This window comes from Struthio camelus, chromosome 28 (genome assembly GCF_040807025.1).
Source record: "Struthio camelus isolate bStrCam1 chromosome 28, bStrCam1.hap1, whole genome shotgun sequence".
NCBI lineage: Eukaryota > Metazoa > Chordata > Aves > Struthioniformes > Struthionidae > Struthio > Struthio camelus.
In genome coordinates, this window is record NC_090969.1 from 725,534 (window position 1) to 753,327 (window position 27,794).

At 55.4% G+C, this 27,794-nt stretch overlaps 3 protein-coding genes across 4 annotated transcripts in view; 2 read left to right on the plus strand and 1 right to left on the minus strand.

The window, feature by feature from the left end:
- Nucleotides 1–2,604: 2,604 nt before the first annotated feature.
- DNAJC14 (DnaJ heat shock protein family (Hsp40) member C14) lies at nucleotides 2,605–9,391 on the plus strand. The gene is made up of 7 exons (XM_068921280.1): nucleotides 2,605–2,726; nucleotides 3,741–5,398; nucleotides 5,792–5,898; nucleotides 6,070–6,189; nucleotides 6,510–6,670; nucleotides 6,862–6,964; nucleotides 7,276–9,391. Exons 2-7 carry the CDS (start codon nucleotides 3,809–3,811, stop codon nucleotides 7,508–7,510), a joined length of 2,316 nt encoding a protein of 771 aa, XP_068777381.1. The 5' UTR covers nucleotides 2,605–2,726; nucleotides 3,741–3,808; the 3' UTR covers nucleotides 7,511–9,391.
- A 126-nt stretch (nucleotides 9,392–9,517) lies between these two features.
- ORMDL2 (ORMDL sphingolipid biosynthesis regulator 2) lies at nucleotides 9,518–12,329 on the minus strand. The gene is made up of 5 exons (XM_068921281.1): nucleotides 12,238–12,329; nucleotides 11,456–11,500; nucleotides 10,887–11,061; nucleotides 10,407–10,558; nucleotides 9,518–10,137 (listed from the first exon to the last, which is right to left on the minus strand). Exons 3-5 carry the CDS (start codon nucleotides 11,058–11,060, stop codon nucleotides 10,002–10,004), a joined length of 462 nt encoding a protein of 153 aa, XP_068777382.1. The 5' UTR covers nucleotide 11,061; nucleotides 11,456–11,500; nucleotides 12,238–12,329; the 3' UTR covers nucleotides 9,518–10,001.
- Nucleotides 12,330–12,444: 115 nt separating this feature from the next.
- The window catches only part of SARNP (SAP domain containing ribonucleoprotein), a 34,554-nt gene continuing 19,204 nt past the window's right edge, over nucleotides 12,445–27,794 (plus strand). Inside the window, exons 1-9 of one of the 2 annotated variants that reach the window (XM_068921470.1) lie at nucleotides 12,445–12,601; nucleotides 13,409–13,508; nucleotides 13,940–13,986; nucleotides 15,294–15,361; nucleotides 17,346–17,397; nucleotides 20,361–20,434; nucleotides 21,111–21,139; nucleotides 21,731–21,756; nucleotides 23,102–23,170. In XM_068921470.1, coding sequence (XP_068777571.1) covers nucleotides 12,446–12,601; nucleotides 13,409–13,508; nucleotides 13,940–13,986; nucleotides 15,294–15,361; nucleotides 17,346–17,397; nucleotides 20,361–20,434; nucleotides 21,111–21,139; nucleotides 21,731–21,756; nucleotides 23,102–23,170 — 621 coding nt within the window. In that variant the 5' untranslated portion in view covers nucleotide 12,445. The remainder of the gene's footprint in view (nucleotides 12,602–13,408; nucleotides 13,509–13,939; nucleotides 13,987–15,293; nucleotides 15,362–17,345; nucleotides 17,398–20,360; nucleotides 20,435–21,110; nucleotides 21,140–21,730; nucleotides 21,757–23,101; nucleotides 23,171–27,794) is intronic. The other variant, XM_068921471.1, reaches the window with a different exon arrangement.

Here is a 27,794-nt window from a genome sequence, read left to right on the forward strand (position 1 = left end):
GCTGGGAGCTCCTGGGAGGCGCTGGGGGCACTGGGCTGGGGGTACTGGGAGCTCCTGGGAGGCGCTGGGGCACTGGGCTGGGGGGGGAACTGGGAGCTACTGGGAACTGCTGGGGGATACTGGGCTGGGGGTGCCGGGAGCTCCTGGGAGGCGCTGGGGGCACTGGGCTGGGGGTGCCGGGAGCTCCTGGGAGGCGCTGGGGGCACTGGGCTGGGGGTGCCGGGAGCTCCTGGGAGGCGCTGGGGGCACTGGGCTGGGGGTGCCGGGAGCTCCTGGGAGGCGCTGGGGGCACTGGGCTGGGGGTGCCGGGAGCTCCTGGGAGGCGCTGGGGGCACTGGGCTGGGGGTGCCGGGAGCTCCTGGGAGGCGCTGGGGGCACTGGGCTGGGGGTGCCGGGAGCTCCTGGGAGGCGCTGGGGGCACTGGGCTGGGGGTGCCGGGAGCTCCTGGGAGGCGCTGGGAGATGCCAGGCTGCGGGTACTGGGAGGCGCTGGGGGCGCTGGGGGCGCCGGCCCCCCCGCCGCGCTCCGGCCCCGCCGGGACTCACCGCTCCGAGCGCCGCCGCGGCGGGTCCCGACGGGCGCTGGGTCGCGGCGGCCGCGCCGGTGCCGCCCCTCCGCCGAGCGCCCGGCCCGGCCCGGCGGCCACACAGCGCCGGGGGCGGGGGTCCGCGGTGGGGCGGGCCGGGGGGACCCGCGGTGGGGCCGGGCCGGGGGCGGGGGGACCCGCGATGGGGCCGGGCCGGGGGCGGGGGGTCGGCGGTGGGGCCGGGCCGCGGGCGGGCCGGGGGCGGGGGGTCCGCGGTGGGGCCGGGGGTGGGGGCTCCGCTGTGGGGCCGGGGGGCTCCGCTGTGGGGCCGGGGGCGCAGGTGGCACCGTGGCCCCGGGGGGCTGCGGAGCCAGGACCTCAGTGTGGGGCAGGACCCCGGCGTGGGGCGGGACCCCGGCCCTGGGGGTCTGTGGGGCAGGGACCCCGTGTGGGGCAGGACCCCGGCCCTGGGGGTCTGTGGGGCAGGGACCCCGTGTGGGGCAGGACCCCGGCCCTGGGAGTCTGTGGGGCAGGGACCCCGTGTGGGGCAGGACCCCGGCCCTGGGAGTCTGTGGGGCAGGGACCTCGTGTGGGGCAGCTCCCCGGCCGCGGGGGGCCGTGGGGCAGGGACCCCGTGTGGGGCGGGACCCCGGCCCTGGGGGTCTGTGGGGCAGGGACCCCACGTGGGGCGGGACCTCGGCCCCAGGGGGCCGTGGGGCAGGGACCCCGTGTGGGGCAGGACCCTGGCCCTGGGAGTCTGTGGGGCAGGGACCTCGTGTGGGGCAGCTCCCCGGCCGCGGGGGGCCGTGGGGCAGGGACCCCGTGTGGGGCAGGACCCTGGCCCTGGGAGTCTGTGGGGCAGGGACCCCGTGTGGGGCAGCTCCCCGGCCGCGGGGGGCCGTGGGGCAGGGACCCCGTGTGGGGCAGGACCCCGGCCCTGGGAGTCTGTGGGGCAGGGACCCCATGTGGGGCAGCTCCCCGGCCGCGGGGGGCCGTGGGGCAGGGACCCCGTGTGGGGCAGGACCCTGGCCCTGGGAGTCTGTGGGGCAGGGACCCCATGTGGGGCAGCTCCCTGGCCGCGGGGGGCCGTGGGGCAGGGACCCCGTGTGGGGCGGGACCTTGGCCCCGGGGGGCCGTGGGGCAGGGCTGGGCCGGCCCCACTCGGTGGTGCCCAGCGTGGGGCCGTGGGGTGGCCGGGCGCAACCCACAGCGGGACCCCGGGGGCCGGGGCCGAGTGGGGCTCGCGGGCGCTGACAGAGCCGCGTTGTGCGTGGGGCACGTGACGGGGCAGCGCGGGACACCGCGGTCCCTCCGCCCCACATAGGGCCCCACAGGATGCCATAGCGCCCTATAAGCCCCCACAGACCCCCTAAAGGGCCCCACGGGCTCCCCTAGGACCCCACACAGGGCCCCCCATAGGGCTCCACAGGCCCCCAAAGGATCCCATAGAGCCCCATAGGATGCCATAGGGCCCCATAAGCTCCCACAGACCCCCTAAAGGGCCCCACAGGCTCCTCTAGGACCCCACACAGGGCCCCCCATAGGGCTCCATAGGCCCCCTGGCCACTATGGACCCCACAGGGCCCATAGGGCTCCACAGGCCCCCAAAGGACCCCATAGGGCTCCATAGGATGCCATAGGGCCCCATAAGCTCCCGCAGACCCCTTAAGGGGCCCCATGGGCTCCTCTAGGGCCCCACACAGCCCCATAGGCCCCCCCGGACCCTGTAGGCTCCACAGGGCCCATAGGGTTCCATAGGGTTCCACAGGCCCCCATAGGGCCCCATAGGGCCCCACAAGCCTCCCCAAGCCCCATAGGCCCCTTCCGCCCCGCATAGGGCCCCATAAGCCCCTGCAGGCCCCCCAAAGGGCCCCACAGGCTCCTCTAGGGCCCCAGGACCCTATAGGGCTCCGCTCCACCCCCCTCGGGCCCCTATAGCCCCCCCCCCCCACCAGGCGCCCTGAGGGCCCCACCAGCTCCGATGGGCGGGGCGGCGCTGGCCCTTTAAGGGGCGGGGCGGGGCGGAACGAGGGAAGCGGTGACGTCAAGCGCTCGGCCCCGCCCCCGGAAGTGGCCGGCGGCGACGACGGCGAGCGGGCGGAAGGCGGAAGTGGGGCTGGAGAGGGACCCCGAGGGGGGGGGCAGGAGGAGGCGGCGACCCCCCCCCGCCCCCGCCCGCCTCGGCACCGGCACCGGCACCGTGAGTCCCGGCCGCTCCGGGGGCCGCGCTGCGACTCCCCAACCCCGCACGAGCCGCCAGCTGCCCCCCTCCCCCATCCGCGTTGCCCCCCCCACCCCCTGTTGCCCCCCCACGGCCCCCTCCCCCACCCCATATTGCCCCCCCACGGCCCCCTCCCCCACCCCCTGTTGCCCCCCCACGGCCCCCTCCCCCACCCCATATTGCCCCCCACGGCCCCCTCCCCCACTCCATGTTGCCCCCCCCACGGCCCCCTCCCCCACTCCATGTTGCCCCCCCACGGCCCCCTCCCCCACCCATGTTGCCCCCCCACGGCCCCCTCCCCCACCCCATATTGCCCCCCCACGGCCCCCTCCCCCACCCCCTGTTGCCCCCCACGGCCCCCTCCCCCACCCCATATTGCCCCCCCACGGCCCCCTCCCTCACCCCCTGTTGCCCCCCACGGCCCCCTCCCCCACCCCATATTGCCCCCCCACGGCCCCCTCCCCCACCCCCTGTTGCCCCCCACGGCCCCCTCCCCCACCCCATATTGCCCCCCCACGGCCCCCTCCCCCACCCCCTGTTGCCCCCCCACGGCCCCTCCCCCACCCCATATTGCCCCCCCACGGCCCCCTCCCCCACCCCATATTGCCCCCCCACGGCCCCCTCCCCCACCCCCTGTTGCCCCCCACGGCCCCCTCCCCCACCCCATATTGCCCCCCCACGGCCCCCTCCCCCACCCCCTGTTGCCCCCCACGGCCCCCTCCCCCACCCCCTGTTGCCCCCCACGGCCCCCTCCCCCACCCCATATTGCCCCCCCACGGCCCCCTCCCCCACCCCCTGTTGCCCCCCACGGCCCCCTCCCCCACCCCATATTGCCCCCCCACGGTCCCTTTGCCTCCCCCACCCACGTTGCCCCCCCCCATCACACCCCCCCCGGGCTCCTCTTCCCCCCCCCCCCCAGTGCACTGGGCTCTGCCAGCAGGTCGGGCCGCCCCGCTCGGGCGCCTCCAACTCACTTTTTGTTTCGTTTTTCAGAGAAAAGAAACCCAAATGACGGCAGTCACTTAGGCCCCGCGGGGCTGGGGTGGTTCTGGGCCGCCGGGATGGAGCCGCGGACGCCGGAGCGCCCGGAGGTGGGGGAAGCGGAGCCAGGCGGCTCTCCCGGCCGGCGTCGGCAGCCGGCGGGCGCCCCGCGCCGACGCGGCCCCTGCGCCGGTGCCGGGCACCCGTGGGGCCTCGGCAGCCCGGAGGCAAACGGCGCCCGATCCGTCCCGGAGAGCTTCGCCTCTGGCAGCCAGGAACGCCGCTGCCCGAACGAGCGCGGCCTGGGGCCGCTCCCCAGAGCTGTGAGCGGTGAGGGGCCTGGCCGGGCGGCCTCGGCTGCCGAACGCGAGCCCCCTGCGGACGGGCTGCCGGGCGAGGAGCTGGGGAAGGGCCGAGAGAGGGACCGCTCTTCTCCGCGCGACTCTGCTGGCGGCAGCGGGTGGACGGCCCGCGCCACAGAGGACAGCGCTGCCTGGAACGGGAGCTGTGACCGGGAGCCGGCGTTAACGCTCGAAGACGACGACTTGCCCTTCCTGGGCTCCGACAGCCCTGGCTCCGGCCCTGAGCCCTCCTGCCGCTGCCAGGGAGAGAGGTCGGTGCCCCCGAGCCCCTTTGCTGAGCAGAGGGACGGATCCTGCAGCGTCACCTGCCACCACTGGACTGCCAAGTCCCCGGAGCTGCAGAGCCTGCCCCGAGGCCAGGAGGAGGGTGAGGAGGACGGCGCCAGCGACGAGCTGCTTGGCCCCGGCAGGGCGCTGGGGAGCCGGAGGACCAGGAAGCGTCAGAGGCACCGTTCTGCCCCCAAGGAGGAGGGCAGGGAGCCCGGGAAGCGCGAGGGCAGGTCGGGGCAGGGCAGCAGGAGGCACAGGCCGGCTCGGAAGAGGAGTCACGCGGAGGGGCCGCGGGACGGCAGGGCCGAGGTGGCCTGGCCGGCAGAGTTGCTGGCCCAGCTCTGCCTGGCCCGTTTCAAGGCGCTGCTCGAGCCGGCGCTGACCCGTGTGCGCAGGGTGTGCGTGGAGGCCGGCGGCCGACTGCTGTGCTCCTGCTGCCGGCTCAGCACCCGCGATTTGAGCTCAGCCCAGGCCAGCGTGAGGACCTGGGGCCAGCGGGTGAGCCAGCAGGCCCGGAGCGGCTCAGTGAGGGCAGGCCGGTGGCTCCGTGCCTGGGCAGAGCTCTTCCTCCGCCTGCTCTGGATGCTCTGTGCCCTGCTCTTCCTCGTCGTCTTGTTGCTCCTGGGCAGCCTCCGGCTGTGCGGGCGCGTGTGCGTGGCCGCGCTGGTTGCTGGCGCGAGCAGGCTGGGCAAGACCCGCCGCGTGGCCCAGCTCCTCGCGCTCCTGGACCTGTCCGTCCTCCACCGGACGTGGAGCCTCTTCAAGGAGACCAGGACTTGCCAGTACCTCTGGGACTGGCTGCAGAAATGGCGAGCTCCCCCCTGGACGCCCAGAGGGTTGAGGACAGACGGGCTGGGGGACGTTGCCCCCGGCCCTGACGGAGGCTCCCCCGGCGCCAGCTCGAGGGAGGAGGTGGCCCGGTTACTGGCCATGGCGGACGTGCCCGAGGAAGAGCTGAACCCCTTCCAGGTGCTGGGCTTGGAGGCGACGGCGTCTGACGCAGAGCTGAAAAAGGCCTATCGCCGGCTGGCGGTGCTGGTGCGTGAGCGCCGGGCCGCGCCGGGGCTGGGCGGGCCGGGGGCTCGCGGCTGTTTATCTCCCGCATCATTTCACTGAGATATGATGCTGATGCTCTCTGCCCTCGCATGTTCCCTTGCGAGGGATGGTATCGCTGCCCGAGGCCTCGCTGCTGGCTCTGCTCTCTGCCTCGGGGCAGTGGGGCTGTACCTGGCACCTCTTGCCCTGCTTGGGGGGAAGTAAGGGGGGCTGGGTTGGAGCTGCTAGTGCTGCCAAGCAGGGCCCTGCAGAGCCATGTCCTGCCTCCCGCTAGACCAGTTTGTCCGTGATGTGGCGCTGAGCCCTCAGACCTCAGTGCAGCTGTGCTCTGTCCCAGTCGAACTCCTTAGCTTTGTCTTCACGCGTCGTTTCCAGGTTCACCCAGACAAGAACGAACACCCCAGAGCAGAGGAGGCCTTCAAGGTCCTGCGAGCAGCCTGGGACATCATCAGCAACCCGGAGAAGAGGAAAGAGTATGAGATGTGAGTGGGCTGAGCTGGGGGAGGCACGGGGGGGTCTGGGGAGAGCAGCAGGGAAGAGGATGGGTAACATGGCCACTTCAGTGTGCTGTCCTCGCGCTCCCAGGGGCTGCCCACGCAGGCTCCTTTGCAAGGCTCTGTCCCCAGCAACTTTCTCCCCTCTTGTGGCCGCAGCAAGCGGATGGCAGAGAGCGAGCTGACGAGGTCCATGAGCGAGTTCCTCACCAGGCTGCAGGACGACCTGAAGGAGGCCATGAACACCATGATGTGCAGCAAGTGCCAGGGGAAGCACAAGTAGGTCCTGGGGCTCCAGGTCTGGCTGCATATGCGCGGTCAACAGCCTGCTGGGGGTGTGTGCTGCGCTGACTGTCCCTATCTGAGAGACCACAGGGGAAGTGAAGGACCTGGGCAAACCTGGCTGTCCCTGCTCCCCATGAAGTTTGGGGGACCCAAAGCAACCTGGGAGCAAAGAGTTGCTACAAGAGAGACAATTTGGGTCTCTGTGGAGCAAGCCGAACCAAAGCGCTGCTCGATTTCTCCCCTTTCCTCAAGGGGAGGGGAAGCAAAGCCAGCCTGGCTGCTCACAGGGTTTGAAATGTTTCCTGTTGCTGCAGGAGGTTTGAGATGGACCGTGACCCGCTCAGTGCCCGCTACTGTGCTGAATGCAACAAGTTGCACCCTGCAGAGGAGGGCGACTTCTGGGCTGAGTCCAGCATGCTGGGGCTGAAGATCACCTACTTTGCCATGATGGATGGGAAGATCTACGACATCACGGGTGGGTACTGATGCCGCGGCAGCTCCCAGAGCACCCGCAGAGCTGCAGAATTAATGGTGCTGCCTGTGCAGCCTCCTCTGCTTCTAGCAGAGGCTGCAGTCAGCACTTTGCCCTCGCCGCTGGGCAGGGGAGCAAACGGCAGAGGTTTGCCTCTTCCGGGCCTAGCTGACAGGCTGTGCGTCTCTCTGCAGAGTGGGCCGGTTGTCAGCGGGTCGGCATCTCTCCGGACACCCATCGCGTCCCGTATCACATATCATTTGGGTCGAGGAGCTCTGGGCCAGGCGGACGTCAGAGGTCAGTCCTGGAGCCGCTCGGGCTCCCTCCGCGCTTTGCCGTTTGCGGAGTCGTGAGATGGGAAACGGCACCAGTGCCCAACTCCTGCTGGGGTACCCCGAGGGCCCGGCTGCGATCCCAGGGAGAGCGGAGTTGAGGGGGGGTCTGGGCTGTGCGTAACCCTGCTGCTCCCTCGCTGAGCCCAACCTTCCTCTGGGGGATGAGGGCCTTGGAGCCCAGGAGCTGCAGCTTTAGCCGGGAGTTCCCCCGAGCCTCCTCTTGGTGCTGGTGTTTTGTGCTCTGCTGCCCAACGCCTGCTTTCCTCCCCGCAGGGCCACCTCCAAAGGCAGCCCCACCTCTGCTGCGGACCTGCAAGACTTCTTCAATCGCGTGTTTCAGGGGACCCCAGGACCGACGCCTGGGAGGGGCTTCTCCCCCCCGCCGCCCGCGGCACCGTCGGGGGCAGCTGCCTCCACGGGGGTGCCCCCAAAGACAGACGGCGCTGCCTCGAAGGGGGATGTGAAGCACAAGAGGCGGAAGAAGGTGCGTCGGCCTTTCCAGCGCTGAGCAGTGCCGCTGAGGGAGCCGAGGGGTGCTTGGGACTAGCCTGGCTTGAGGCTGAGAACGCTAGAAGAAAGCAAAAGCCCTTGCCTTGGTGATTGTCAGCCGTCTGGGTGCTCCCTGGGCTGGGGGAGACCATGCTCTGTTGGGCACTAAAAGGGCTCTTTCAAATAAAAAAAAAATCTATTTTTTTTTTTAAAGTAATCTATATATTTAAAAGAAACGAGGGAGTTTCTGGGCCAGGGTGGCTAATGTGAGTGTGAAGAACCGTGTGTTGGAGCCAGCGATACCAAAGAACCCCAGTGGGGCCCGGTGGCATTCCTGGGGATGGCCAGGGCAGCCTGGCGCTGCTGAGTAGGGAGGTTGTGGCTGGGCCCCACCGGACAGACCGCTGAGTCTCTTCAGGGTTATTTTAAACATTCAGGTGATGTCTCTGGTTTGCTCCTTGGCCAGGAGCAGGGCGCAGCGGCTGCCTCAAGCACCTTGTGGCCCTCCCGGCCGCTGTTGAGGTGCAACGAGTGACTGTAATTGCCGGTTGGGCTCAGCTGGCTGCCCGTGCACTCGCACCCAGCTCCTCCTCTTCACAACGCAGAGCCCAGCTCTTCCTGTTGGACCCGACTGCCTCCCAAGGCAGCCACATGGGTCTGCCTAGACCAGCGCTGTCTGCAGTGGGACTCGCCTGTGGTCTTCCAGCAGAAGAGCTGGCCACAGCAGAGAGCGTGAGCTTTGTAACGGGTTCCTTCCCCTCTGTGCGGGTGCTGGAGGGCTGGGGTTTGTTGCCCTTGCCCTGAGCCCTCGAGTCTTTGCCTGCCCACAAGCTCTAGGCCAGGACCACGCCACGGGAGCTTTTCCGTCACGTACAGCCTGTGGGACCAGAAGCCCAGTCAGAGCTGCCCGGGGGACTGCTGGAGGGACAAACTGCTCATGAGGGCCCCCAGCCTGGTGGTGGAGCTGTGGCAAGGCAGGAAGCCTCTTCTAGCATAGTTTGGTCTTGGGTTTTTTTGTTTTGTTTTAAAACCAGTTTGTTTCTTTTTGCTTGTACATATCTATTTATTACTGTGTGCATCCCCTTCCTATAAATATATCTGAATACTGAGTACGTTAGCCTGTGCTCTTCCTTTTTCCCCAGTACAGCGCTGTCTAGCTGTGTTCCTCAAGCACTTCTGACCTTGCTGTTTTTTTTTTGCTCTTCCAGCTTCAACTTTGCACTAAGCTTGAAGGAACCTAATCATGTTCCTTTAGCGCTGGGAACTAGAGCTTTTTTAAAGTTAAGTTAGGGCACAGGAGATGGTCGTGGGCCATTGCGGAGATCATGAATTGTGTTAACGAATGGTTTTTTGCTAAGATGTGTGTTAGTGTCTGGTACCTCACTGAGCCCCTGAAGATGAAGTGGTGTTTCCCTGCAGTCCAATCTGTGCGTATCGGGCAGGAACGAGGAGACAGTGCTGGTCCTTAATGGGGAATAACAGCCCCTGGCAGCCTGCTCTACTTCGCACAAGTTTCCCCAGCCAGAGCAGGGGCAGCACAGCCACGTGGCCAGCGATCGCTGTTGCCCTTAGTGAGGGGCTGAGCCTCACAGGCGGCCCACGTGCTGAGTACTTTCTTGGAAGGGAGCTAGCTGGCTGTTCCTGTTGGCATGTCTGAGAGTCGATACGGTTGGAAGCTCAATCTGGAGGCCAGAGTGAGCTGCGGCACAGAGCTGCCTTGTAATGCCTCAGACCATCCCTTGGACAATCCTGCCTAAGCTGAACTGCCACGTGACTCTGTTGATACAGGTCATGTTTGCTATTCACTATCCTTTTTGTATTCCCAGATCTGAGCAGCTGGGTTTGAAACGGTAGTGTACTTTCTTATCTCTTTTGTTAAATTAAAGCATGGTTTGAAGAAGTCTGCCTCTTCTGTGCAGGGAGGGTGCTGGGAGGGAGGTGTGAGTCTGCACTGGTTCCACGCGCTCTCCCTGGGCGGCTGCTCTCATTCTCCCAGCTAGGGGCTGTTATTGCAAGGACACTGCTCTAGTCTCTGTAAGTTCTTTATTATGGTGGACGTATATAAAACATGAGGATGAAGAGGAGGCATAGATTGGTTACTCTTCCCGTTAATCAACAGTTCTCCCCTTGTAGGTGCCTTCCAGTTGCTGCATGGTTACATGGAGGTTAGCTCAAAGGTAACGTGCATGTGTGACGTGACCTGCTCATTCCTTGCAGCTCAGCTGCATTTCTCTCTCCACCAGAACACCAAGAGATAAAGCCCAAATGAGGATCTTCCTTGGAGACAAAGGAACCCTTGCTAAAAGCCCTGCATGCAAGTGTGTTACACGCCAGCTGGAGTGGTCCCTGCCAGTGTGCCCAGCCCTCATCCATTCTCCAGCCTTACCCTGGCAGAACATGCTTTGCTGTCTAGCCAGCACATAACACAGTTCTGACGTCCCATCTCCTTCCTTAGGCTTTGCCTCTTTCTCCGCTGGAAGTGCCGCACGTAGCGGTGGGCATGCCAGGCCTCAGTATTTGTTGATGCCAAAGACACGTACTCCGTGGAACTGGGGCAGCTTGGGCAGAAGGACGCTGAGAAGGGAGGTTGTGTTGATGACAAAGTGTGCAGGGTCATATTTCGTATAAAAGCTGGTGAGGAGGTAACTGGGAAAGAGAGAGACCCGACATGAGTTCAGTGCCGTTCAACTTCCCCCTCTTCCCCCCAAAGCACACAGCGTGGTCACAAGTCAGGGACCGCAGGTGCCATTCCAACTGTGGAAGCACTTTCCAGCATCCAGGACCTGTCAGTGCCAAGCACCGCCGTGCTGGCAGAAGCCTAGCGCTCTCCGTGCGCACCCTGCGACCTCCTTGCTTATTTCCATCTTGTTTAGCACAGGCAGCTCAGCTGGAGCGGGCATGGGAGCAATACTCACAGCACTACAGGGGAGATGCTGAGGAACTTGCGGGACGAGGTGCACTGCATCCCGTAGTCGATCTGCTCCCAGTGCGTGAGGAGGCGATCCTTGCCTTGGTCCGGCGTTTCGAACGGGGTCCCTTTCACCGTGTGCAGCAGCAAGTACATGACCTGCAGGCGCCAAGCAAAAAGGAGACACAAAGCAAGTCTGGGCCAGGCTGTCGGAGCGCAACAGAACAGGACAACAGGACAGAGCCTCGCAACTCCTGGAGACTGGTGAAGCCAAAGACCTTTCATCAGCTACAACTTCCCCGTGGCAACCCCAGCAAGGAGGAATCAGGTCTAAGAGCATTTCACTCAGTGCCCTGCAGGAACCAGGGGCTTGCTTGTACCCTGGGGGCAAAAAAAGGTATCCAACACAGCACGTGGTACTGTGAACAGTGAACTTAAGCCTACATGCTCTAGCCCTGGGAGAAAAGCGGGCCAAACTTTGACTAACCAGGTTGTGAATAACATTGGTGAGAGTCCAGACCACAGGAATGCTGAAGAATGGGATACTGAGGAGAACGATATGGAGGACTCCCACGGAGATCACGTATGCCAGCCAGATCCCCCGGCTGTTCATCACCCGTGTGTTAGGATTCACCTCGCTGTGTGCCACACCAACGTTCATCCTAGAGAATAAAGGCAGAGGCTTTCAAAGGTCTCTTCGAGGAGAAGATTTTCTTAAATCTCTGTAATTCTAAACCTGCAGTCAGGGCTTTTGGCATGACCCCAGTTCAATGGCCTTCCTGCAACATATCTCACCCAAGCTTCCCGAGCACTTCAAATTCCTTAACACACCTCTAGTGCCAGTTCCCTAATTAGTGACTCTGTATCTCACCCGTAACAATGGGAACACAAAGGCAAAGAGAAAGGAAAGGAGTTCACATCCCAGCTCCGAACCCTCCTCCCGCCCCCAAACACCGGATCTCGCTCAACAGAAACTCTGGGAACGAAGGAAGAACCACCTCATGATGGAGCCCATCCTCCCCCCTTCCCTGCCCCGTCCTGCTCCCCCCATCTCACCTGTCGGGCAGGTGCAGCCACCGGCAGCCTGGCTCTGCAGTCCCTCTGCACGTGGCGGGGCAGAAAACGGTCACAACTCCCTCCCCTCGAGGGACGTACTGCCCTCCCCGTGGCCATGCACATCTCCCCCCCCCACCCCCATCCCTCTCCCCATGGCCACCTACCCCCACCCCCCCACACCCCCATCCCTTTCCCCATGGTCACCTACCCCCACCCCTCAACACCCCCATCCCTCTCCCCATGGTCACCTACCCCCGCCCCCCAACACCCCCATCCCTCTCCCCATGGCCACCTACCCCCACCCCTCAACACCCCCATCCCTCTCCCCATGGCCACCTACCCCCACCCCTCAACACCCCCATCCCTCTCCCCATGGCCACCTACCCCCCCCATCCCTCTCCCCATGGCCACCTACCCCCACCCCTCAACACCCCCATCCCTCTCCCCATGGCCACCTACCCCCCCCCACCTCCATCCCTCTCCCCATGGCCACCTACCCCCCCACACCCCCATCCCTTTCCCCATGGCCACCTACCCCCACCCCTCAACACCCCCATCCCTCTCCCCATGGCCACCTACCCCCCCCCACCTCCATCCCTCTCCCCATGGTCACCTACCCCCACCCCTCAACACCCCCATCCCTCTCCCCATGGCCACCTACCCCTGCCCCCATGCTCCCGTCCCTCCCCCCACGGCCACCTACCCCCCACACCCCCATCCCTCCCCGCCCATATTCCCCCCATACAGGCCTCCGCCCCCCCCCCCGCGGCCCTAGTCCCCACCCGGCGCCTCCGCAGGCCTCAGCAGCCGTTGCCAGGACCCTGCCCGCCCTCGGCCTCGTCTCCAGGAAGTTCCCCCGCGCCCGGCCCGCTGCGCCTATTGGCTGCTCTGCAGCATCCTCGCCCTTCTACTGGTTCTTTCACCTGTCGCTCGGAGCTGTCCCGCCTGGGAGGCCAATACCGGACACAGGGCGCCGGTGAAGGGCGGCCAATGGCCAGGCGCGGTGTTGGGAGGCGGTGGCAAGCGGCCGGCCCAGGAAGCGCGGCCGCCATTGGGCGGTGGGCTTGTTGGCGTGGGCGGGGCCGCGAGCCGAGTTGCGGGGGCGACAAGATGGCGGCGGAGACTGTGGAGCTCCATAAGCTGAAGGTACCGGCCGACCCCGGTCTCGCTTCGGGCCCCGGCGGCGGCGGCCTCGCCGCCCACCCCGGGCAGGGGCGCCCCGCGCCGCCGCGGCCTGTCCCAACCGAGAGGCCCCGGGCCTGCCGCCCCCGGGGGCCGCGGCCTGCTGAGGGCCCCCCCCCCTTCCGCCGGGGCTGGGCTCCCCGGTACCGCGGCCCGGGCCCTGCGGGCGGTTGGGGCCGCGCGGGAGGCCCCCGCCGACCTCCCCCCGGCCCGGCAGGGGCCTAGGGGGGACCCGCTGCCTCCTGTCGGGCTGAGATGTTCGCTCCCCCCTGGGCGCGGGGGGCCCTGGGTTCCCTCCCCGCCCGAAGCTGTGGGGCGCCCTGGGGTTGCGCCCCGCTCTCCTGCAGGGCATCGCAGGCAGCTCCGGGTTGTGAGCAGCCCTTCCTCGGGGCCGCCCGGTGCTGGAAGCGTCGCGAACGCTCTCCGCACGCGTGAAAACGTTACGTTCGGTGATAAAAGGGCTTGGTCGCAAAGCGGTTATGTTCGTGCAGTGGCTGGTCTATCACGCGGCAGTCTCTAAAGAGTAATCCTGCCTTGGGTCTGCTGAGCTAACTAGATTGTCTAGGGCAACACCTGGGAATCGAGACACGTGGCTGGTATTTAACATGGGGAGGGAGTCTTACTGGCTCCTGAGAATATAACTGTTAGACTGTCTTGTCTGCCTTCCCTTATTATTATTTTTCGAGTCATTTGCTTCGTGGTGTGCTCACGTATCCTCTGCACGTGTGAGTGAACTGTGCTTGCTAACTGGAAGTTTCTTCTGTTTCGTAGCTGGCCGAATTGAAACAAGAATGCCTCGCCCGTGGCCTGGAAGCAAAAGGGAATAAGCAGGATCTGATCAACAGGCTCCAGGCATACCTCGAGGAGCACGGTAGGTAGAGTGTGTTGCCTGTGGCCAGCGTCTCAATTCCAGAACCCTTCTGGCAAGGTTGACTGGGGGCGGGGGCCAGCTTTGCTTTTCTTGGCCCAATATTTCTCATTCATGGGTTCCGTTCTGAAGTTATTATGAGCAGTGGCTATTGCTCAGGATTGCTTTCGGTTTATCGGTGGTGAGAGATGTTCTGGGCTTTGACCTTGGAGAATTTTGCAGATAAGTGCATTGTTTTTGCTGCTGGGCCAGGCAAGTGTTTGCAGGGAACTCCAGCGTGGAAGAAGAGGCCTTGTTTGAATGCTTAACTGTAACTGTCTTTGTTTCTCACCTTGTCGTTTCCTGAATTTTTCACAGTAGAATTTAAGTAAATCTTTGGCTTCTCAGATAATTTGCAACTGCAATTATGATCTCTGCTGTCTTTTTTCCATTAGCTGAAGAAGAGGCAAATGAAGAAGATGTCCTGGGAGAAGAAATAGAGGTAAACCTTCTTCCTCCGGGTGAATTACACTGGCAGTTTGTGCAGGGGTTTCTGGCTTGCCTGGCGGCGTATGACCTCCAGGTGGCTGTGTCAGATGTCACCGCACAAGTTGACAAGATAGTGTGTGATGAATCAGTACGGCAGTGGATGAGCGCCCACATGTGTGGTGGTATTTGATGCTACGTTGTTGGGTCCCAACCAACCATTTTTATGCCAAAGGTTCAGTGTTGCCGCATTAGCATGTGAACGCGTGGTATTGTTGTGAGGATTCCTTGAAAAATGTGTAATCTCGGTACGTGGCTGCTGTTTCAGAATTTGATAGTTCTAACCAAGCTTAGTAGGCTACATGCTATATTAGCCTCATGGTTTTTGTCATTAACAGCCAATGTCAGTTGCAGTGTGTGTTCTTAAGAAAGAATACGTATAAGAAAACGTTGTCTAGCCTGTGCCCTAAAAGTGGGCAGGTACAGGCTTGGCTGGGTTGCTTGTGGAAGTGAGCCTTAAAGCCAAGGGGTGTTTGTTGTGATAAAGGTGGAGATGAGACCTTTTAGGTAGAAAAGTGCTCAGTGCTTAAAATGCCTGAAGAAACTGTTTCTTTTACTCATTAGTGTCAACCTTTTTGCTACTTGGCAAATATGTAACCCTGAAAGTATACCTGAAGTACATGGAAGCTTTCTCACCACTTTCCCCGAAAGTATTTAAGAGAAATGAAATGAGACTTACTAGAGTCACGTTAGATATTGTGCACTGTGTAGCTTCCATATTCTCTGCTTGCTCTGATTACAGACTTGAGAATGTTTCATTCAAATTATTCCTGAAACTTTGCAAAGCCCAAGCTTTCAGATGAAGGGATTAGCCTTAGGAAAAAAACAGTAAGGGTCTATATGCATGAAAGCTGGTATTGTTCAAACGCTGATAGTCTGAGGCTGTGACCACATAATACCATTTCTTAATACAAACTTTGCCTTATTAGCCTAGCTTAAACAACAGTGGGGAAGAAGACAGACAAGCTCCCAGGCATATAAGCCCTTCTTCAAGTTTGAAAAAGCAGCTTAAGCAAAGCACAGGCCAAAGGCAGTGTCACTTAGGTTTAGAAACTGGCTAGTTGTTGTTTCTGGTGCTCCTGTGTTTTGCCAGCTGCTCCGATATATAAATCAGAAATTCCTAAACATATGCATGCAGAGTTCTAGACAGGTCTTTTAAACCACTGAGAATTCATAAGACTTGACAACATCCTTTCTGTTATTCTGGCCAGCAAAGGGATAGAGAAATATTATCTCACCTCTTCTCAACTCATTGACTTGCAGGAAGAAGAGCAGAAGCCAGTAGAGCCGCCCGTCAAAGTAGAAGAGCCTCCTGTAAAATCGCCTGATGTGTAACTATCCTTTCTGAATAGGCCAAAGCAAACTTGTGGGGAATAGCTGTAACACAAGAGATGTATGACTGGGAGAGAACTTTGCCTTCTCCAAATGCTCACCGGCTCCTTTGCCAGGCTTGGTGAGACTCTCCTGAGGCTAAAGGGGTTGCTGTCCCTGCAGCAAGGGGGACCTGAATTCTCCGTTTAAGCACGGTTTCTCTTGTTGATGGTGTTACAAGAACGTGTTTTACTCTCTGGCAGCCAGTGCAGGTAGCCAGCAAGGGTCTGTTTTTGCCTGCCTTTGGCCACAGGAGAGTGAGGAAAACACTTCCTGCTAGGAGACGTTGGAGTGATGAAGAGCCTGGGGGGGTGGATGGGTTGCTATGAAGCCTCCCTTGGGCCACCGAAGCCCATTTATTTTGTGCCTATGCATCATGCTGGCCCTGAGCATGCCTCTTGGCTTCCGCTTATGTGCGCGTGGGGAGGCTGCTGAGGGTGCCTGAGGCAAAGCGGTGGTGAACTTTGCAGAATCCTGTTTTGGAGGTTTGCACTGAGATGAGCTCATGCTTGTATGTGCCTTCAGGGTGCACGTTAAAGCGAAAGCGTGGCTTGGACCACTTTGTCTCAGCCTTGGCCCTGTGTGCTGTTGCTGTGGTTGGCCTGCATGGGTGCTTCCCCCTAAATGGCACAGAAAGTGAGAGATGAACCCAAGTGCTGTGGGGATCTGCAGCGCTGGGACAGCGCAGGCTCCGTGCTGGCGTTTGAGCAGGAGGGGGCGTCCTGTGCCTGCCAGTCGCAGAGCTGCGCTGGAACGCCGGCAAGCGACAAGTCCCAGCTCCCGAGCCGAATTGCTTCCTGTGAAAGTGTCATTAAACCATTACTACCTTTCAGGGCATAAAATGAGAAACCTGTCCAGGAATCTGGAACAAAAGCAGCACATTTTTCTAAATGGGAGACCTTAATGAGGCTGGCTGTGACCCACTGTTTTATGGGAGTTGTTTGGAGGAGGATGATGCTATTTCATTTAGCCTGGGAACTTCCGAACTTTGTCTCTTCCTCCTTTGTTTTCTCCCTCGAGCCTCAGCTCTGTTTTCGGAGCATAAACTTTGGAGCACGCCCACTCCATTATATTTTCGTTTAGTCTTTTTACTGGTCCTGCTGTTGTCAGCTGCACATTGTTAAAGAAGTGTGTGTTTGAAATGGAGCCTGAGCTGGGGATGCTGGTGCTGACCTGGGGAAAGTTGCCTGTGGCTGTCCCATGAACTAGAACAGAACAATCCTTTGTATTTGAAGGCCATAAAGGAATAAAGCTCTGCAGGGCATGCAGTTGAGGCTTTTGGCTTCTAACAAGAGCTGAATGTTACTGTTAAGAGCCTTAAGATGTGCCGTAGGTTATTCCTGGGCGTGTAGATCTGCTCTACGTGGCCTCTTGCTGCAATATCCACCCAGCGTTTTGAGATGCATCTGCAGCACCCCACTTTGAATTGCAGAATGTTTGTCTTGCCTTAAGCAAAGTTAATTCTGCCTCCAAGCCTGCGTGGAGAATGGGTGAGAGTATTGTGGATGGTTCTTATGCCTTCAGCTCTTTTAGGGCTTCCAGCCTGCTTTCTGTTGCTGCTAATGGAATTCAGAGTGTGGACTGACTGCTCAAGGTGCTCATTAGGCTAGTGGAGAATCCATGGCTGTGCCTGCACCAGGACACATATTTCCTGCCTCTAATGCATGCTAGACCTTGATTATAAGTTCCGCTGTCTTCATACTACACTTTAGCATTGGCATCTGGGCTCTAAACTTGAAGATGTTCCTTGTCCTGATAAAGGGGGTTGATGGCCTGTGGCTGTTGTTTTTTTTTTTAAACACAGACCCTCAGTTATGATGATGGTGGCTCTGTTGCCAGGGATGGGTGGCAAGGAGGTGAACCCTGGTACCCACCCCTTGAGACATGCATGTGAAACTAGTGGGACGTGTTCTGACCGATTTATCTCTTTTCCAATGTCTTTAGGAGTACAGAAAAGAAAGTAGTGAAAATAACATCAGAAATATCACAGATGGAGGTAAGGTTCCTTCTGCACTTCATCTTCTTTTCTGATGTGTCGTTTTCCTTTCTCATTTTACTTAAAATCCCTTTTGCATGTTGCTGAGACTGTCAGTGTTTCCATTGTAAACCTGCTTTATTTTTCCTTGATTTTATATTAATGACCGGTCACTGGCTGTAGGCTGACCTAGCAGGGTGTTGACCCCATGGCACATTTCATTTTGACACTAGATCTTAAGGAATGTTTCTCTCAATTGTCTGTTAATGTCTCTTTCCTTGCTGATCACTACTGTTTCTTTCTGCCACCAACCACCATTGACCCTACCTCAATATTTCCAACTTAGCAAAGACAAGCTGAATCATTGCTGGTACGTCATTCCATTGCAGACAAAGATGGACTTGGCCCCATAGCGTCCTCTGGTTTGGATTATAAAGGTTGATAGACTTGAAGAGCTGCCTCCGTTATTGCTCTAGTGTATGAATTGTATTTCCCTTCCTACTGTTGCTAACATGAAAAGCTCCGCTGCAAAGTTCACCAGGCTGTGGAATATCCCTGTCCCCTGGGAATTGCTGCGAGCCCGGTTGCTTCAGACATGTAAAACTACAAAGCTCCAGGGAATAATCAGTTAGGGATGAACTGATATGAGCTAGCAGATCATCTCATCTTTATCTTCTGTAACTTTGTTACTTATATTTGCTGGGCTTATTTAAAATAAACACCCTAGAAGCTGCTGATTCCTCTGGGAAAACTTTGCAAAACTTTGAGTTTCAGGAATCTGATTCTGTTTCTCTAATTTTCCCCTCTGTCATTATTTTTTCACTCAAGCTCCATAAGAAAGGAATTGGTATGAAAACATGATTCTTGTCTCCCTGCTGTTCACCCACTACTTTGGAGTTTTAATCTTCTGTTTGTGACACGATCATTTCCACAGCAACCAGGGGTGATGTCGCAAACGGAGGATTATGACCTCAGCTAAAGGAGTAATGGAGAGAGAGACAGAACCTGATATGAACTGGGAGTGTTGCTGAAGGAGTGATGTTGCCCGTGCTTTGGGGGGCTGCTCTTGGCAATAGTTGTTTGAAGAGCTCCTTAAGCAAATTTACTGAAATTACAGTTATAGTCTTTCTTTTTTTCCAAATTTTGCCAAACCTGTTCATAGGGAAACCACTTCTTTGATGAATGTGAATCAGTCTCAGTAGAATTATGATCTAGATGTTTGAAGATAAAAAGGGATATTTTTTTCATATAATGCATAGTAGGAGGCCATTGTAGTAGGATGTTTAGATGCCAGAAGTACAGATGAATTCAGAAAGCAAGGAGACCGTTTCATAGCAAAGAAGCCCATCAAGGTTAAATGAATGCAAATGTGAGGACAGCTTAAAATTCAGGATGTCATTAGCTGTGGATTACTTGAGGTTGGGAAGGCATACTGGAGGCAGACCACCTATTTGCTTTGATCTTAATGCTGTTCTAACATCTACTTATGGTCGCTGTCAGACAGGATGCTAAGGTAGATGAAGCCTTTATTCTGAGCTAGTATGGCCTTTTTGTAGTTGAGAGTGCTTTTAAAAGCTGCCTGTTTGGGTGTTTCTTTTGAGTATTCTTACTCTTCAAAGTGTCGGAGGAAAAATGAGGAAATATGCTTTGACCTGAATAATACACGTTTTTACCAGTCTTCAGTATGTATCTTCTCAGTTGAAATAGAAATTCTTTAGTCCTGACAATATCAGGAGTGAACTGTAGTTCCTAATCCATCTCTTCTAAACATCTATGTTTTGATGCAAATGTTTATTACGCTCCTCACTGTGTTTTTGGCTAAAGTAAATGTTTCCATTAAACTAATATCTGTTTCTCTAACCTTTAAAACACCAAACACATTTTTGTGCCCTTGTGTAATAATAAAATGCTAAATATTTCCCTTAAGCTTTTCAGGGGATTTAATACTTGTAGGTGCAAAGCCTTGCACTTCCAGTGTTTCCAAGCTTTTCTGAGTCTTGGGCAGTTTGCTTTGGTCCACGGAAGCCTTGCCTGCAGCAAGGGCAGCAGGCCGAGTCCTTTCTATGTAGATGAATTTCGTCTTGAATTGTACTGCTAATGACAAACTCTACTTGCAAGGCTGAGCCAACTGCATGAATAGCATTGGTCTCTTGTGAAAAGGCTTGTGCCAAATAAATAAGTTCCCTGAAAACAAACAACCCCCCATCTTCTTGTCTAGCATATTTCTTTGGCCTTGTGCTTAGGGGGGAAAAAAGAAATCTTGTTTGCCTTCCTTTTTGCAAATCAGCTGAAGCCGGTTGTGCCGACTGCTTGCTTCCTGCCTCGAGGAGGGAAGTCACAGCCGCTCCCTTTGTAGTCGGTGCCAGGAGTGCTGCTCCTTTGCCTCTGGCACAAGGGCTCTCTGGGTGAGGTGTGCAGAATTGTAGCCTGCACACTTGGCACGCCAGCCGTGAGCCCAGTTGCAGCCTTGTATCATCTTAAAATAGTCATCTGTCCCTGTCAGCTCCCTGGTCATCTTCTCCTTTGGCACATCTCCTTTCCTAGAGATGCTCGCTGAGTAGCAGAGTAATGAAATACCTTTTCCTTTCAGGCCAGTGCAAATAGAGCCCAGGAAGAAAAGCTATCTGCTGTTGCAACTGGCTGTAGCTTTTTTTCTGAAAATAATATTTTTTTTTATTAGGCCCATATGAGAACCATAAGACAACTTTTTTCTCAAGCGTGCTTCCCAGAGGTTATGGGGCGACTTCCTGAGGGCTGGCAGAAACTGGTAGCAGATGCTTGCAGCATCTCTTCCTTTACCTGCTGGTGCAGGGGGAAGTGTGCTTTCCGCTTCCCAAACTGTACATGGCTGATCTAGCAGGGCACGTTGGAGCATGAGCCTATCCTATGTTGAGTTTGCATGCCTCTCCTTCTGCATTGTCCTTTTCCATACGCTTCAAATCTTTGCTCTTCCTCAGTTGGCTCTTTTCTTCTCCCTGCTCCAGAGAATGCAGAAGAGGGCTGAACGCTTCAATGTGCCCGTGAGTCTGGAGAGCAAGAAGGCGGCACGTGCAGCTCGGTGAGTCTGTTTGGAACCTTTTCTGCTTTTCTTGCTTTGGAAACCTCTCGGGACGTTTTTGTCAGTGGCAGATTGTGTTGGTGTGATGTGAACATGGCTATTTGCTCTGATCTGGGGTGGGCTGGGACAGTGGCACTGGGGGTGTGTAAAAAATGAGGTGGAAATTGCCTCTAGCCTGAACAAACCGTGGACAACAGCTTACAGCAAGCACCTGCAAACCCTGAACAGGCCTTTAGTAAGGTAGTGTTCCTCATGAGGCAGGAGACCTGCTTATGAAGTTGGGCTGTGTCTATTTGCGGAGTACAAGAGCTATGCTTTACTGGTTGTTAGGGATAAAATACCAGTGAAGTATTCTGGAAATACAGAGTAGTGAAAGGGAAAAGTGGTTAATTGTGCATTTGTAAATCCAACAAGTTTTTCTGGACTTTGAGGTCGCTTTTATGAAGTGAGCAATTGCTGTTTGCAGAGTAAACGTAGGACTTGCTGCAGTAGTTATGCTAGTTGGCAATACTGAATTCCAGTTAATCTTGCCTGAAAAAGTTTGCGTCAAGTACACTTATGAAAAGTATTTGAAGGAAAAGGTCACATTTTATCAACTTTAAGACTTGACATATCAGCTACTTTCTTACCTTATATTTGCCTGAGTCTCTGACAAAGCTTTGTTTACTTTCTACAGGTTTGGTATGGCCACAGTTTCGACTAAAGGTGAGGAGGCAAAGCAAAGCCAATTCATGGAGTGACCTTACTGCAAATATTTAATTATTTCTGGGGGAAAAAAATCACTGGTGGGACTATTTTTGTTTAAACTTCTGTCCCTTTTCCCAACTGTGCCCAGAAGTTCTGAGCAGGAGGTTGTAGAGTTGGGGTGAAAAGGTCAAATATCATTTCCCCTGGTGGTTTAGACACTTTTCTCAGTGCCTCTTACTTCTAAGCACAAGTGGAAGATTCTGGCCAGATTTTGGAATGGTACCCCTGAACACTGAGCACCAAACGTTCTTCAACTTCTTTAAAAATGCCAGGTTTAACTTTCAAAACTCTCTTAGCAAGGTGAGATGGCAGCAGTTTTACAGGTGGAGAAGCTGACTAGGAGGTGGAAAAAATTAGGAGACAATTTCTGTAGTGAGCAGAGGTAAAGCTGGGAAAAATGGGACAGCAGTTCTTCACTAGTTGTTGAACAAACGGGTGTGTGCCGCCTTCTAGCAGTGCTGTGACTTGGCTGCATCTCTCTTCACATGAGAGTCTGCTCTTGATGGTTTTTTTCTAACTTTTTTTTTTCCCCTCACCTCCTTGTTTCAGGCCTCTCTGCAGACAGCAAACCTACGGTAAGACATGCTTCTCGCTCATAAACTGTTGTTGTTCAGGCCCTTAACACAAGTTGTAATTTCCTACCTGCTTGGGTAAACCATAAACTTATCAAAATGGTCGGAGGAAGACATATGTGGGATGAGAATTTAATGAAGTAGGCCACCTTGATGTTACGCTTGCACTGAATTTGATAGGTTTCTATCCCTTTATAGTGTTTGGCTGCCTCTTGTGACGTACCATTTTCTCAGATAAGCTGATTTTAGAAGGAAATGTTGAAAGGAACAAAGATGGGTATTTGATTTCTGTTTCATGTGCCTGTTTTTCATTCTCTGCCTTTGTCTGAATTGCTTGAATTATGCTTCAGGAATGGAAATTATGAATGACCTGTAGTAAATTATTCTCTGCTTCTAATGGCCAATGTTGCCTTGCCTGTCTGATTTCCAAGTCTAAATAGGAAGCATCAAAGCATGCAGGGCTGAGAGCTGTGAGCACTCTGGGCAACTGGCTTAATACTTGTATGCTTGGTTGTAAAGAAGGATGAGTGGAAGATGTGACAAAGTTAATCCAAGGCAAGATCTGTCACTAGAGTAGACTTTAGGTTTCTTTTGTGCCAAGGGCTTAAAGACTTTGCATGAACACCTGAGAAACGTGATTGCACCAAGTTTTCCTCTGTGGAACTGCATCCTGCAGAAGATCTCTTTCTGCACATCTGTTCCCCTGTTTCATTAGGGATAAGTGCCATAATGGTGGCTAGTGCTCCTCTAGGAAATTTCAGTTAGGGTGGGTGATATGTTGGAATATTGCTTGGTTGGAGGGCCTGACTAGATGTGACATAGCAGTTTGGGAAGAGTGAGGGTGCAACAGTGGTTTCTTAAACCTATGGCAGCCAGATAGACGTGATAATTATTAGGAGTCTTGGCAGGTTTGCCTGAGAGGCTGTTTTCTGTTTGTGTTGACCAGAACAGACTGCTACAGGAAAAGTACCGGGGCAGCTGACTTATGGTAACAGTCTGACCCTACTGCTCCTTCAAGACGGAGAACATAACCGGTCATATTTCTCCCTTGCTTGTTTTGATGAAGCTAAGGAGCGCTCTAGCAGCCTTTGGCTGTTTCATTTGGGATACTGGCTCCTGTTTTGTGGCCCAGCTTCCCTTCAGTGCTAACATGAGTTGTTGCTGCTGAGTGTTAGTGGAACACAGTGCTGAGAGGAGCGTCACTGGGACAGGTTTTCCACAAGCTGATCAGAGGGCACAGGTCTGTGTTCTGGGAGACTTTTTCAGGAAGTGGCGTTCTCCCTATTCCTGCAATTTGAGTGATGATGATTTAAAAAAAAAAAATAAATTGTTTCCTATGTCTTTATAGGTAAACATGGATAAATTAAAGGAAAGGGCTCAAAGATTTGGGTTGAATGTCTCTTCGCTCTCCAAGAAGGTAAGGTGCATTGGCCTCCAGGATACTCTTTGCACCTCCAGATTAGCCCAGTGCTCCAGCTCCTAGCATACAGTGACTGTTCAAAACCTTCTTGCTGCTTGAGATTTTACATCTTATTAATGCAGTGGCGTGGGCTCCGGACCTCAGGGGAGTCTCATCAGCATTGTTTCCTTCATCTTTCCTTCTGTTTATTTGTTTTGTGTGTGTGTGACTTCTCTATGGTTTTGAGAAAGCTATGACTGATAAATAGAGGTGTTGCATTTTAAGATTGTTCATCCGAATTTTAACAAGCAAAGAGAGATCATGTAGTGGGTTGTATAATTGGTTTTTTTTCAGGCATTTGACTTGTGCTGTATGAGTGCCCATTTCTGATTGGGGTAGAAGCCAAGTCTGTAAGGACCAAGGTAATGAGCTCTCTGAAGACGAGGAGTCCGGAGCTCCCTGGTAGGAAATAACTCTTTGAAGTACAAATGAGATGAGCTTTGTAGAGGGATGAATTTAGTCTTAAAGCTACTTATTTTACCCATGGGTGAAAAATACACAAGCTTCTGGGTGTTCCCCTTCTTCTGGTCTTCATATGTAGCAATTGATTTAGTTCACACCTTCTGAGTGTTGGAGCTGACTCACTGGGGTCTGTCTGGTAAAGTAGCAGATGAAGCGACCCTTCATCTCCAGCTGGAAGGGTGGGCTCCTCTTAGCTGAGGGGCACTGAATGCGCTGGGAAGGCGGCAGGAAGCGCTTGGAGGGAAAAGCGTGCAGGAGAGTAGTGTACTTACCAGTGTGATAATCCCTTGCCTAAACGCGTTCTGTAGCAAACTGGGGAGAAGATGAATTTAGTATGTTTGGGGAAAGCAGATCCCCCCGGAGAGGAAAGGATAAATATGTACTCTGAAATTAATACAACATCCTGTACACAAAAATAGCCTTTTCCTCCTCTGGGCTTTGACAAGTCTCATGCTGCAGCGCTGCTCAGAAAGAGTGGGGAGTGAAAAGGAATTGTCCAGTTATAACAGCTGGATAATGTTGGCATGGAGACCTCTCCTCTCCATCTGAAAAAGGGTAAGAGCTAAGGGAGGTTTGTCTTCCCTCCATCCCTGTGAAATAAGCCCCTTTCCTCCTTGGGGGGATGGATTTGACCTTTTTTGCTGCCTGTTTCTCCATGTATGAGTGTTCTGCTTTATTCTGCTGGCCCTGGGAATTCACTGATGTAGAAAATATCTGGCATTGGAGGTCGCTGTTCCCCCCCCTTCCCTCTCCTGTCCCTTTGGGGGTGGGGGAAGGAGGCCAGTGCATTAAAGCTGGGATATGTGGAGCTCAGGGTGAGAGGCTGCTCAAACATCATTAACCCTGTCACTAGGAGCTCCCATTTTTCAGGAGGAATATATGCCTTGTCAATGTTTATGGCCTCGGCCTTCTCTGGGTAGGATTGTGTGGCTGCAGCTTAATAAGACCGGGCCTTCTGGAAGGAGGAGTGGGGTTCCCAGAATTACTCTTTGTGGCCCCTGCATATGGCAAAAATCTGAAACCATTGAAGTACAAGGTTTGATCTCCCCCAAGCAGCTCACAAACGAGTGCAGCTCACTGTATACTAATGAACTGCTCCCTGTTGTACAGATGGAGACCTACCAGTGGGGAAAATGACTTGCCCAAGGTCATGAGTACATGGCAGTGCTGGCTCTAGTCTCCAGATTGCCTGACACTCCGCTTTTTGTGTTAACCTACAAACTCTGGCCTTGTGATTTCTGCAGAGCGGTGTCCAGCAGCACTGCTGGCCCTAGCAGTGCTGCCTCTTTGTGTGTGTGTGTGTTTTTGTGGGGGGGTGAGTGGTTTTTTGGGTTTTTTTTTTTTTTTTTTGCTTCACCAGGAAGCCGAGTTCATGGGCTTAGAAGTGGCTTCTCCCACTGAGCGGAACACACTCTTGCATTCCTGGGAGGAATATTATTGGTTACTTTAATTAGCTGGTAGTATTGTGCTTCCCACCTGGGTGTTCTTTATAGCTTTTCATTACGGAGGAGCCTGGCAGTTGCGAATGTTTACATGTGTCTTGGCAGGTTTTTATACTGTGTGTCGCAGCAAAAACTTTACAATAAACCATTGTCTCCACGGAGCCACACTTCATTTCCTATTCAAATTGGTTTGGGGAGGGGTAGGGATGGGGGGGGAGAATCATAGCTAAGGGGGATTTCAGACCTGCTGTGAGCAGGGAGCAAATACAGAGCTGCGTTAGTGGCTGTGAACTCATCTGTAGCTTTGAACCCCCCCCCCTTCCCCCTCTGTTAGCCCTCTGGGGTAGAAATCTTTCGAGTTTAAAATCCTCTTCCTCCCTGCCTAAAGGGAAAGCCAGAGCCCAGTTGCTCAGAGGAGAGCAAGCAGAACAGAGAGGTTGGCTGTGCTAGAGCAGAAGAGGCAGGTGCTCATTTGTCTCAAGGCAGCACGGGGCCATCAAATTAATTTTTAAAATAAATCAAGCAAGCGTTTATCTCCCTGTAGCACTAACTCTCCCCTCCGAGGCCTCCTGTTAAAGCGCACGCTCTCTGACCTAAAGCTACCATCCCTTGACTCCTGTTAGTTGTACTTAACCCCCCACACTTGTAAATGTTCCCTCTCTAGAGCAGCTGCTCCCGGTAACACTCAAACTCGCTGCTCCCCAGGGGAGGATGTTTAGCTGCGTGTTTTATATGCAGGATTTGATGCTGCAGAGGGAGCTGCCTGCATCGTGGTTGTGATTCAGAAGCATTTCTCCAAGGGGATGGTTTGCTCTTTATATATAAAATAGCCTTGTAAGCCTCCTGCTGAGAAAGTGTTGGCACCAAATGGACAGCAGGAACCCTTGGGATAACATAAAAGCTCTGTTTGCCACCTTTGTATTACGTTATCAAATACCTTTCCCAATCTGAACAGATGACTAAAATAATTGGCTTTTATATCTCCTCTTTAAAGTGGAGGTCTCAAACTGCCTCACAAACAATTAGCTGATTAACCCTCGGCCGCGTGGAGGTTGGGAGCAGAGAGGTGAAGGGACTGGGCTCCAAGGTCACGCGAGGCAGGAGTCGCAGCCCCGAGCTCTGTTCTCCCCCCGCATACGTTTCCCCTGAGCTGGGGGCGAAACAAAGGGCTCTTGGCTGCAGACCTCCTGCCCGAAGGGGAGGTATGTGCGTGTGTAGCGCTCCTGTCCCCTTCCCTCGTGACAGGGGGATTGTCCAAACGCTAGGCTGGTGACATCCAGGTGGGCTAGCTGGAGAAGGCCTGAGTGCAGGGGAAACTTTCTGTGTTTGTTCAGGGCTGGAGTGGCTTGTCTGTAGCAAGGCAGAGAGGGATGTGTGACTCCTGAACTGTGTGTCACCTTGAATAAACTTGCTGAGTTTTTCTTTGCCCGGTTGCAAATCTTCCATTTTACAGCTGGAGTATTGTATCCGTAAGACGGGTTGAGAGCCCCGCAGGAGTGCCAGGATGGTCTTTCAGAGCAGCAGTAATAGCAAAGGAAGTATCTGCTTGATCAAAACGTGCTACCTTTTATGGCTAGGAAGAGTTAACGTTCTAGTACGGCCATCAGTCATGACTCTAATGCTAATTTAATTCTCTGTAATGAGAATTTGTTTTACATGTGGTAGATGAGAGTTACTGCACTCGTTGCCTGAGATTAGCTGGACGGAGCTGGCAGGCTGACTGTTGGTGACGTTTGTGTGGCATTGATGGAGAGCAGGGGTCAGTAGAGCAGCAGAAAGTTTGTGTGTGTACAAAATATCTAAATGAGAGAGAGAGAGAAAACAATTGGCTTAATTGTTTGGCTTCCAGCAAGCTTATAATAACGTGCAGAGGAGGAATCCTTTTCCTGGATGATTTTTCTGCCTGCAGTCTTTCCAAACACCCCCTGCCAACCCCAGATGAGAAACTATTAACCACCAAGGAAGCAAAGGGTGTGGTGGTGGGGAAAAAGTGCTGATGTTCGCAAAGAGGAAAGGAAAAAGGATTCGTGGAAGAGGATTCTTCTAGCTAACACCAGGGACAGATATGTAATATATGGTGGCATATGCTTGCATCTGTGGGAACTGTAATTGGCTCATGTGGTCAGTTTGTCCTCGAGAAATGCACTTTGCTGTCGCTTTCAAGACATGGCTCCTGCCTTGTTTGAAAGGGCGCATACTTCTGAATGCTTGCTTTTAAACTTCACTTTTTGTGGCTGCTCTATCGGCTTCGTGTGTCTCTTTTGCTATCCTTTCTCTAGTCTACCCAGTCTCTGCTGTGGCACAGTGGAGGAGAGCCGTCTCCTTCTGGGTTATAACCCAGCCCCCTCTTTTTTTAATGTTCTTCATCTTAATTTCTCTTTCCCTCTTCTGTTTTGCTTTTGGTAGTGTATTGCAATTAAAATATGTACAACAGCTGGTCCAGGAAAGTGTCTTCACCATGCTGTACATCTACAGCTGTACAGGGGGACTGTATTTGTCCTGAGATGTTGATTGCTTTGCCTGTGTGCTGTGCACACACACTTCCTCTTCAAGACTACTGCTGAAATTCTGCTTTTTTGAACAGGTTTGTGTAGCACTTGGCAGTTTTTTAAAAATCAACCAGACAAAAGAGGGTTTTCTACTTTGGAATAACGTTGCCCTGACATGCAGAGTGGGCA